The sequence below is a fragment of the Pelodiscus sinensis genome, chromosome 30, assembly GCF_049634645.1.
Source record: "Pelodiscus sinensis isolate JC-2024 chromosome 30, ASM4963464v1, whole genome shotgun sequence".
In the NCBI taxonomy this organism is placed as follows: Eukaryota; Metazoa; Chordata; order Testudines; family Trionychidae; genus Pelodiscus; species Pelodiscus sinensis.
The window spans coordinates 3,923,151-3,934,815 of record NC_134740.1 but is presented as its reverse complement, the minus strand read 5'-3'; the positions used below and the strand labels follow the sequence as shown (position 1 = coordinate 3,934,815).

The 11,665-nt window shown below is 58.1% G+C and overlaps 1 non-coding gene and 1 gene segment (V, D, J or C); both read left to right on the top strand.

Moving 5' to 3' along the window:
• The first annotated feature begins 236 nt into the window (after window positions 1-236).
• LOC102448365 (Ig heavy chain V region 3-like) lies at window positions 237-899 on the top strand. The segment is given in 2 exon segments: window positions 237-354; window positions 448-899. Coding segments are annotated over 2 exon segments (498 nt in total).
• A 6,193-nt stretch (window positions 900-7,092) lies between these two features.
• On the top strand, window positions 7,093-7,256 carry LOC142821415 (U1 spliceosomal RNA). Its single transcript, XR_012898189.1, has one exon. It is a non-coding gene; the product is annotated as a U1 spliceosomal RNA (small nuclear RNA).
• The last annotated feature ends 4,409 nt before the right edge of the window (window positions 7,257-11,665 follow it).

The following is an 11,665-nucleotide window of genomic DNA, read 5'->3' as shown; positions in this document are numbered from 1 at the left end:
GGGGAAAGGGCTCACACCCGGCAGCTGCTTCTCTCCCCTTTAACGGGCCGCCCTGGGGCTTATCACTGAACAGACACAGCGAGGGACGGTCTGACTCTGCCTTGAGCCAGGGCCAGAAATTCAGTATTAAGGGAAGGAAGTTGGGCCCATTATAAGCAGCGGGTCATGCAAATAGGGGAGAGAGGTTCCTGTTTAAAACTGTCTCTCTTTCTGCCCAGGCTGCACCCGCAGGGACAAGCCGCAGCTCCCTGGGTCTGCGCAGTGACCAGCCAGTCCCAGGAGAACTTCCCCCTCCAGGAGCAGGGACAATGAGACTTTGGGTCGCAGCTGTTTTCATTGTAGCAACTTTGGAAGGTATTTAGTGCCCCTGATCCAACGTCAGAGCCAGGAGCCCAGACAATTCTGTCTGGTTTTATACCGGTTCTTCTAACGTCCCTTTATTCCCAGGTGCCCGGTGCCAGGAGCTGGTGGAGTCCGGAGGGGATGTGAAGAAGCCCGGAGACTCTCTGCGCCTCTCCTGCAAAGCCTCCGGCTTCACCTTCAGCAGCCACTGGATGTTCTGGGTCCGGCAGGCTCCGGGCAAGGGGCTGGAGTGGGTGGCCGGTATCAGCAGCGTCAGTGGGAGCAGCACGTACTACGCGGATGCAGTCAAAGGCCGATTCACCATCTCCAGGGACAATCCCAACAACCTGCTGCACCTGCAAATGACCGGCCTGAAGCCCGAGGACACCGCCCGCTATTACTGTGCGAGAGACACAGTGACACGAACCCTGCGGCTTCTCGTACACAAACCAGAGCTGCGGAACTTCCCGCGTCTGCCGCACGGGGGCAGCAGAGACACGCGCCAAACAGCCCTGCCGGGGCCCGCCAGGATGAAACGCTCTGACGTCACGTATTAACTCTTTCGTGTCCTCAATACGCCGCCCCCTCCCCCCCACTCTGACCGGGAAGAAAGATGCGGTTTGTGCGGTGCAGGGACAATCCTGGAAACTGCCTTCAAACCAGAAATAAACAAACCTCCTGCCCCCGATGCCTCACTGGGAGCAAAACAGCGGCCAAACTACATGAACCGTAAGGACTAAGCGATCGCAATAGTCCCCAAGCTCACCAATGGGACAGAGCCACACGGGGCAGGAAAGTGTCACATTTGAGCACGAAACTGGAATCCTGGTTTAAAATCCTTATTTATTCAGGTCACCTTCAGAACGGTGTTGTCAGCCCAGGGGTTTGAGCCGAGATCCTGGTGCCAGTTCGAGGTTACGCCCATGCTCCGCTCCGCCCAACGTGACCCGCCGCCAGTGAATGCAATGAAAGCGCTCGGAGCCCGTTTAAAGTGTCACAAACTCTCCTGCCAGCGTGGGAAGAAAAGAACAGCGGCCAAAACCCCTCCAAAACCGGAACCCCTAGACCTTGGGAATATCAGGCTGAGATTTGCTAAGATTTTTAGGGGATCTGGGAGCCAAGACTTCCCCTTAATAAGGCAATGGGGAAAGCTAACCGCCTACCTAGCTACCTACCTCTGCCTCCAGTTAATAATAAATAACCAATAAGCAGACATCAATAATCAATAACGGTTGAGTTTGGGACGTATCAGGCAAAAGTGTTGGGGGAGGAGGGTTGGAACAGGGAAGGGCGCAGAATAACTGGAGTCTCAGGTCCCAGAATTCTGCTTTGTTTATACGAAAGAACAGACACCGGAAACTAATGAGAGACAGAAGCGGGGCGAGACAGTTTAATTCACTTTGGGATTTTGTGTTTTCCTCCTTTGCGGCTGTGACGGCGCATTGGGGGTTCCCCGTCTCCTGCACCCCGAAATGGCACAAACAGACTGCACCAGCCGGTGGAATAGAGGAAGTTTATTGCCTCTCCAGGATACAGCATAGCACAGATGTAGTCTGGTCACAGAACTGGGCTAGGATGCCTCAGGCCCCCTTGAGTTGGGGGGAGACTGGGCCCCTAAACTCCAGCTCCTCTCCCTAGGCTGTCTCCTCCATCCTCAAAGACCGCCAGCCACCAACTCCCTCCCTTCCAGCCCTGCCCCCCAGCCAGGGCAGCATTCACCTTCCTTTGTTCCTCTCCATGGGGGGTGTCTGGCCACTGGTTCAACAAGTTTGGCATTACCTTGGCCTAGTGAGGTTTTCCCTGCTGGGTCTTGCTCCAGACAGCAGGGGTCACCACAGCCCAGCAAGTACCCCCACTACGTCACAGCGGCAACCGAGAAAAGTGTGTGTGTGTGTGTGTGAGAGAGAGAGAGACAGACAGACAGACAGACTATGTCTGTCCAGGAAGGGCACAGGGAGGCAGAGGGGCCTTTTGATCGGCTCCTTCGAGCTCCTCCCTTGGGAGCTCCCTCTTTATGCAAATCACCTCTCCGGGCTCTGGGCTAAAGTAGCGGCCGCCCACAGCCTCGGTGACCCCAGGCGCTGAGCTGCCCCTTGCGAGCCCTTCGCTGTCCCCTTCTCGAGCACCATGAACTCCCCGCTCCTCCCACTGCTCTTCCTGGCCCTGGCCCCAGGTGAGTCAGTGGGAGGCTGCGGGAGGCAGTGCAAGTTGGAGGAGCAGGTGGGTTGGAGTCTGACTGATCCCTGCTTTTCCCAGGTGCCTTGTCCCAGCTCCGGTTCCAGGAGTCCGGCCCGGGCGCGGTGAAGGCCGGAGAGACCCTCACACTCACCTGCTCTGTCACCGGGGGCACCGTCACCAGCAGCTACGGGTGGAACTGGATACGCCAGGCTCCGGGCCAGGGGCTGGAACGGATTGGAGAATGGATCGGGGGTACATACTACAACCCGTCCCTGCAAGGCCACATCACCATCACCGTGGATTCTTCCAGCACCAAGTATTATCTGCAGCTCAGCTCGCTGATAGCTGCACACACCGCCACGTATGACAGGGAGCGAAGCAGGGACTGGCACAAAAAGGAGAAGCGGATTGTAAGCGGGGCAGTGAAGCCAGAGCAGCGGGGAGAGTTGAGCCCAACACCCCTCCCCTCCCCACACGGACACAGGCAGTGTCGTGAGCAGCAGAAATCCACCCACCGAAGGGCACGCAGGAGAAACTGGAATGGGAACTGTCTGATTCAAATCCCCTGTTGCTCAGGAAACAGACTTATGGGACTGGAAGGGGCCCGGAGCGGACATCCAGTCCAGCCCAGTCCCTTGTGCTCCTGGAAGGGCTCAGTGTTATCGAGACCGTCCCTGACAGGTGCCCTTTGCCACAGCTGGGGCTGGAACTAGCAACATTCTCAATCCCCGTTAGATCTGGCAAAGATATTTTGGCCTTGGAAAGGGTTCAGAAAAGGGCAACTAAAATGATTAGGGGTTTGGAACGGGTCCCATATGAGGAGAGGTTAAAGCGACTGGGACTTTTCAGTTTAGAAAAGAGGAGACTAAGGGGGGATATGATAGAGGTCTATAAAATCATGAGTGGTGTGGAGAGGGCGAATAAAGAAAAGTTATTTATTAGTTCCCATAACAGAAGAACTAGAGGACACCAAATGAAATTAATGGGTAGCAGGTTTAAAACTATTAAAAGAAAGTTCTTCTTCACACAGGTATAGTCAACCTGTGGAACTCCTTGCCAGAGGAGGCTGTGAAGGCTAGGACTATAACAGAGTTTAAAGAGAAACTAGATAATTTCATGGAGGTTAGCTCAATAAAAGGCTATTAGCCAGGGGATAGAAATGATGACCCTGGCCTCTGTTTGTCAGAGGCTGGAGAAGGATGGCAGGAGACAAATCACTTGATCATTGTCTTCGGTCCACCCTCTCTGGGGCAGCTGGTGCTGGCCCCTGTGGGCAGACAGGATACTGGGCTAGATGGACCTTTGGTTCAGACCAAAGGCCCGTTCTTATTTAAGGAGCCGCCAGCCTTTCATTCACACACAGAACTGGTTTGGAATTGACCGCAGGGTACCGGGGCTGGGCTGGGCTGGGCTGCAGGGAAATCTGGCCCTGGTAGTGACAAGGGGAGCTGCTGAGCGCTGGGACGTGGCTGACTGCTTCGGCCTTCTCACAGGTCGGGACAGAGAAGCGCAGACTTGCGTAGATCTCGTGGGCGGAGGAACCAGCAGCGGGACATTCTGTGTCCAGCCAGACTCTGGAACCCCCCTGCCAGGAGACAGAACAGCGCGATGCTGCGTCACACCCGCCTGGGTGCCCCCGTTCTATTGGCCCCGCCCCCGGCCCAGTTCCTTGCAGCTCACCACAAACCACCGCACCGCTGTAGTGGGGGGAGGGTGACTGTGCTGCGCAATGGCTGGGAGGGCTTCAAAGGAAGCTTCCACCGTCGCTTCCCTGAGCAACTCCAACATTTAAGAAAACTGCGGTTCAGAAACCCCCGCCTACGTCACTGCCAGGGTAGCCGAGTGCTGTAAAGGCGCTGAACTCAAAAGCTTGTTTTCCCCGGCTACGTCTACACTGGCCCCTCTTCCGGAAGGGGCATGTAAATTTCACTAGTCGTCGTAGGGAAATCCGCGGGGGATTTAAATATCCCCCGCGGCATTTAAATAAAAATGTCCGCCGCTTTTTTCCGGCTTTTAAAAAAGCCGGAAAAGAGCGTCTAGACTGGCCCCGATCCTCCGGAAAAAGCGCCCTTTTCCGGAGGCTCTTATTCCTACTTCAAAGTAAGAATAAGAGCCTCCAGAAAAGGGCGCTTTTTCCGGAGGATCGGGGCCAGTCTAGACGCTCTTTTCCGGCTTTTTTAAAAGCCGGAAAAAAGCGGCGGACATTTTTATTTAAATGCCGCGGGGGATATTTAAATCCCCCGCGGATTTCCCTACGACGACTAGTGAAATTTACATGCCCCTTCCGGAAGAGGGGCCAGTGTAGACGTAGCCCCCGTGTGACGTAGTGGGGGTACTTGCTGGGCTGTGGTGACCCCTGCTGTCTGGAGCAAGACCCAGCAGGGAAAACCTCACTATGCAAAGGTGATGCCAAACTTGTTGAACCAGACACCCCCCATGGAGAGGAACAAAGGAAGGTGGAATGCTGCCCTGGCTGGGGGGCAGGGCTGGAAGAGGGTTAGTGAGTTGCTGTCTGTGAGCATGGAGGAGACAGCCTAGGGAGAGGGGCTGGAGTTTAGGGGCCCAGTCTCCCCCCAACTCAAGGGGGCCTGAGGCATCCTAGCCCAGCTCTGTGACCAGATTCCATCTGTGCTGTGCTGTATCCTGGAGAGGCAATAAACTTCCTCTATTCCACGGGCTGGTGCAGTCTGTTTGAGCCATTTCGGGGTGCAGGAGAAGGGGGACCCCAACGTGCCGTCACACCCTGCAAGTGGGTTTTTCTGCGCTCCGAAAAGAGCCGCGGGTTCAACTCCCACTTCTGCCCCAGCTTTTGTTCTCCATGTGGAGAGGCGACCTCATTTCAATGTCCGCCCTCAGGACGTACTTCGAGCTTCCCTTAGAGCAGTGGCAAGAGAAGTCGGTGAGACTTCAAATATCTTCAGCAACTGCCCATTCAGAGCACCTGGATGGAACGTTTTGCTTTCTCTTCCAGTGGGTCTGGAAGTTTTGAGGGAAGTGGGGAATGGCTGCCCTTTGGGAACAGAAGAGGGTCTCTTGGACCATTAAGTAGAACGGTTGAAAGTTTCCTTTTCAGCGGGGCTTAGCTGGCTAGAGCGCCTGCCTAGCAAAAGCGCGTGTTTAGAAGACAGGAGATCCTGGTTTCAACTCCCCAGTGGTACCTTCTTCTGGCCTTCGCTGTTCGTTACTCACCTTTTCCAGTGTCCTTCTGGGAAACAGAAGAGGCCTCCACTGGCCACCCAAGTAATGGCTTGTTGAGGAAAAGGCTTATTGGAGAGAATGATGAAACCACAGGCTTGGGGCTAATGAAGAGGCTCCTGGGACTGGCTTTGGGAAGGCGGGTGTCCTGACTCCAAGTGCTGAGTCATGATAAGACCCCACAAGCCCCTGTGATTCCCTAGGGGTGTCAGTGCCCAGGCACCCTCGAAGCGCAGCCTCTGCAGGTCGGGCAGCGATGGAGAGTTACTCTCCTCTCGCCTCCCTTTGGATGGTCAATGGGAACATATGGAAGAAAAGTCCCAGAGGGCGGGCGGCACCAGGGCTAAGCTGCCCAAGGCACCTGCCAGGTGAGGCGGAGAGGAGGGATGCAGCTCCCAGTGGTGCCAGGTCAAACGTGTCTGCTCTTCCCACCATTTCCCCCATCAGACAGGAATCTGTCATGAGGAATCAGACAGTTCTGCGTTTGCCCATCAATGCAAATGTTGGCAAAAGATCCCGGCCGTTTTCTTCTCACCAGACTCAGGAGGAGGCACCTGAGAAAGACGGAGAGAAGGAAAAGGCCCCGAAACTCCATTTGCCTGCATGGATCCTGCAGCCAGAGCGCGGAGCACTAAGTCCTGTAGGGCCAGAGCTGGGCACAGGCGGGTCTTTCCAAAGGCCTTTTGCTCTCTGGGTGTGAATTCTGAGCGTTCGATGCCTGAAGCCCTCGAAGCCTCCTGCTCGGCATCTCCGCCTTGTCCCAGGGAACATCTGCAGGGGCTGTTCAAAGGCTGTGAGGGGATCCCCGGGATTCAGCCCGAATCATGGCTCTCCTGAGTCCCCCCCCCAGCCTGGGCTCCTCTCACCCTGCGATGCTGTGACAGGCTTCCCCTCCGGTGACAGTGAGCGCGGGGCGTGTGGCCGGGTGCACCCTCTCCTGCTGCGCCCCTTTGTCCCCCGCCCTGCTACTTTCCCTTAAACCTCCCCCCCCCCCCCCCCCGCAGCACTTGACAGAGGGGCCTGGGCTCTGTCTATCGGGCGCTGAGCAGCTGAAGAGCCGGGTCTGGCTGCACAGGGGACAGTGTGGACCAAGGGCAGTCAGGGGCGTGGCCCATCCGGAAGGGCGGAGCCGCGTGTGCACGTATGCAAATGTGTGCGCGAGCGGAGCACTGTGGGAGTGGAGCGGGCTGGCGAGCGGAGCCCTAATTTGCAAGCGGGGCTCTGGGTGGGGTCTGGGGACTGGCGGAGGAGAGGGGGGGCAGCTGGCAGCAGCGGGAAGCGGTGTGGGTGGGGTGGTTTGGAGGAGGACGTGGGAGCCACCGTGATGTGAGAGTTCGGGGCGCTTGAGGCTTGGCGGGGGCTCTGGGACAAGAGTTTATACTTACCTGGCAGGGGAAATACCACGCTCAGGAAGGTGGTTTTCCCAGGGTGAGGCCCGCCCATTGCACTGTGGGTGCGCTGACCCCTGCGATTTCCTCAAATAGAGGAAACTCGGCTGCACAATTTGTGGTAGTGGGGGACTGCGTGCGCGCTTTCCCCTGGTGTTGTTGTTAGAAGAAAGATCATCTTGTGCCGAGAATACAGGATTAAATTGGGGAAAACGATTCTTATCTATTCTGCACACATGCAGATAAATACTGTCAGATAGATTTCCCCAAGAGCTAACCCTGTGAGAATGTGTAAAGCGGGGCGGTGTTCGATGCTGGGGGTTGTGTTCTTTCCGCTTTGAAATTTGCTCTCTAGGTTCAGTTTATCATCCCTGTAAAGGACCATCAGTTTATTTCCCTGCTGGGTTGGGCTCGTTGCTTGTTTCTGTTCCTTAGTATCTCTCTTGTCGGTAGGACAATGGTCTGACCGAAACTGCGTGGTTCTCCGACCCTCTGGGAAGTTCTGGTCCAAGCTGCAAGCTCCCCACCCCCACTCAGCTCTGGGCCTGGCTTGGAGGTTGGCCACCCCCGAGTAACACAAACATTTACATGTCAGGAACGCTGTGGACAAATAGAAAAAAGTCCAGAAAGAGCAACACGGATTTCTAACGGTCTAGAAAACAGGACCCATGACACTGGCCTGTTCACACAAGCCCCACAACTTGCTTCTTCGCCCCATGCCCAGCTGCTCCCTTTTCACCAAGGCAGGTCCAGGCTCTGGTGCCTAACACCAGCCTTCCCCCGCCCCTACAGCCAGGGCTTCTTCCCCACCCCACGGTCCCAGGAGAGTTTCCGCGGGAGCGACCCCGAATCTGGATTTTAGTTTCTTTGCCCAGCAGATTCTGTAGCTGCCCCCGCTCCAGTGGCGGGCAGGTCCCGTGTTTCAATGGGATTGGATCCCACCCTGCGGTATGAAGGGACGTGTCTCTCTGCCACCTAACCGGTAGCCTTCCTGGCTAGGGGGATCCCTCCGGTCCCATTCCTACCCCAGCCCAGTGCCCTGTGCTCGGCGCCTGTCCCCTCCCCTCAGCCACCTCGTGTCATTACACCTGAGCTGAGCTAAGTGTCCGGCCTCTCTGCGGTATAAAGGGAACAACTGCCCCCAGGGGACATCGCCACGTGCTGAGCGCTCAGCCTTATACCCGGCTTGTGGAACCCGAATGAAAATCCCTGCCCGGGGCTGCCGGGTGAAATACCAGCCCCTGGTTCTAGGAGCCTCAGACTCCGCCCAGAAACAGCCCTGCCCGGCCCTGCCCGCTGGGGAGTTTCCCTCAGTGCCTGGGAACGAGAATGGAACCTCTGCTGCTTTTCCTCGCCCTGCTCGCCGCCCCCCGCTGTGAGTGTCCGCTGTAGAGCGGTGGAACTGGGGACGGGTGCAGCGACTCATGCTCTGGCTCATTTCTTCAGTTTTCTGGTTTCTCTTCCCCCAGGTGTCCTCTCTCAGGTGCAGCTGGTTGAGTCCGGTCCGGGGGCTGTGAAGCCCGGAGAGACCCTCACCCTGAGCTGCACCATCAGCGGTGACTCTGTCACTAGTGAATGGTGGGAGTGGGTCCGGCAGGCTCCCGGGGAAGGGCTGGAATGGGTGGGACAGATCTACTGGAGCAGTTCCAGCTGGCGCACCTACTACGGGCCGGCTTTCCAGAGCCGCGGAAAGCTCAGCGCGGACTCCGCCAAGAACCAGTTCTCGCTGCAGCTTCGCTCGCTGACAGCTGCGGACACCTATTACTGTTCCGGGAGACACAGTGACACAGAGCTCCGCAGGGCCCGGCACAAACAGGGGAAGCGGCTTCCGAGCAGCGAGTTCCCATTCGGCCGTGCGCGCTGCACAGATCAATGCGAATCCAAAGCCGAAAACAAGGGCAGGAGAGAAGCTGGATTGACAGACCCAAGCCAAGCGGAGTGCTGTCTGGACAGAGCGCTGCACGGGGCATCAGGGCACCTGCGTCCTTTCCTGCCATGACCTGTGGGGAACTGTGGAAAGTCATTTCCGTTCTCTCTCCCCTCTGTCTGTCCAGACTGGGACCTGTGGCTCTGTCTGTACGGGCGGGACGTGTAGACACCACTGTACGGTACGGCCAGTCACAGCAACCGGAACACGTGTGGTAAAGTGCCAGGCTAGTGCCAGTGCAAAGTTTCTTTCCTTGCTGAAAACAGTCCCTGTCAAAGGGGAAGAGTCTGGACTCGCTCTCCCGTCGCATCTGTCCCCGGCTGCTGGATCTTGTATGATACAGAGGCGGGTCAGCCACTCAGCGAGTCAAGGGCCCGGCTCATGTCTGAAGGGGGAGGGACTGGGGTGAGGACGGAGAATAAGCAACCTCCCGATCCGCTCTGCCGGGGGGTTCTGCCAGGGAGGGGGAAGCCCCTGCGCCCTAATCGCGCTCTCTGACAGGTGGGGGGAAGCAGGCAGCAGGGATGGGGAGAGGCTGCACTTGCTCGAACCCCTTATTGGAACGCCGGGCTCCCAAAGGGACTTACAGCCCCGAATTCACCGCCCGGTCTCTCTCCCCTCCCCAGCCAGGGACGGGGCCGCACGAGGATCTTGTGTATCCCAGGCGGGTGCCCAGCCCGGGGCTAGGGGGGTTTCCGGGACAGTCACCTCCATAGACCAAGTCTTGAAGTTGATCCACTATTTTACAGGAAGCTGAAAGAGTCCGGGTGCCTGGGACACGGCCCCTCCCCACGGACCGTGCGGGGCCACTCTGCGTATGGGACTTCAGAGCCAAGTGATCCCCGCCCCAGATCTCCTGACAACACCCAGCCCCTCAGGCCCTGCGTAGGAAACACAGTGACTGCAGGGAGCTGCTTCTTCCTCCAAGCGGCCTAGAGGTGTGAGGAGAGTCCCGGCGCTGCACAGACACCCAGGCCCGGACAGTCCGACTCCTGCACCTGGAGCCCTGGGGCGAGTCAGTCAGATCCCTGGCAAGAGCAGCGTGTGTCTCTTATCAGGCGAGGTATGCAAATGAGGAAGCCAGTGTCCTGCTTAAATCTGTCCCTCCCTCTGCCCAGGCTGCACCCGGAAACGCAATCGGCAGCCCCTGGCTCTGTGCAGTCACCAGCCAGTCCCCTGAGAACTTTCTCCTCCGGCACCAGCAGAATGAGATTCTTACTCCTTGCCAGTTTCGCTCTAGCAGCTTTGGACGGTATTTTTTCTATGAAAATTCACAGAGTTAGAAGGATATTGTGTGATCGCTGCATCTATACGGTATTTATAACCTGACTTTATCCGCAGGTGCCCGGTCCCAGGTGCAGATGGTGTACTCCGGGGGCGATGTGAAGAAGCCCGGAGACTCTCTGCGCCTCTCCTGCAAAGCCTCCGGCTTCACTTTCAGCGATCACTGGATGCTCTGGTTCCGGCAGGCACCCGGGAAGGGGCTGGAGTGGGCGGCCGGTATCAGCAGCGGTGTTGGGAGCAGCACGTACTACGCTGATGCGGTCAGAGGCCGATTCACCATCTCCAGGGACAATCCCAACAACCTGCTGCACCTGCAAATGACCGGCCTGAAGCCCGAGGACACCGCCCGCTATTACTGTGCCAGACACACAGTGACACGAACCCTGCGGCTGCTCGTACACAAACCAGAGCTGCGGAACTTCCCGCGTCTGCCGCACGGGGGCAGCAGAGACACGCGCCAAACAGCCCTGCCGGGGGCGCAGGAGAGCACAAGCCGGTCGGGATGGAACACGGCTCCTCTCAGTAAAGCTGAAGATCCCAGGGATTGAGGCCCGGAGCGACTGGCCCCATCTCCCCCTGGCTCAGTCTGGGGCCCCACGCAGGACCCTGATCTTGGTGCCCCAGGGCGGGGCGATGCTTGAGGGATGAGATCGGACAATCTCCAGCCACCCCCTCCCCTCCAGTGAAATGTCTGTAAATCAGGGGCCATCCTCTGGCCCTGCAGACTGGCCTGTTCTGTGCGGGTCTGGCAGGAACGAGTCGCGCGTATCAGTGAACCCAGCCCAGGACACTGTGTACCTGGGCCCGGCACGTGCCTTCCGTACTGGCCCTTCCCGCGGATCTGTTCGGGCCAGTCGCTGCTGCTCCTTCGGGGATGCGCCTTGGGCCGGGCAAGGAGGCGCTGCCCCAAAGTGACAGTCTACTGACCCGCTTCAGCAGCTCCCCAGCCCCTGCCTTCCACTCGCCCGCGCTGCCGCTTGGGCCCTGCTCGCTGGGGTTTGTGTCCAGGCGCTTCCCGCTGGGGAACTTTGGTGAGCTAACGGCGGGGTTAGTGGCGGGGATGGGGCTAAGGGCGGGGTTAGCGGTGGGGGTGGGGCTAAGGGCGGGGTTAGCGGCGGGGGTGGGGCTAAGGGCGGGGTTAGTGGCAGGCGCAAGGACACGTGTCGGGGGGGGGGGGTTGGGCAGCAGATGGATTGAGGAAAAGTCGGCAAGATGGAGCCAAAACTGCCGGATGCAGCCCGGGCTTCCCCGGGGAGACCGCCCCAGGGAGCAGTCTGAGGCGGAATCATAAATCCAGGCGCCCATCGCCACGTGGAGTGAAGCGAGTCTCAGAACTGGGGTGTCAGCGCGG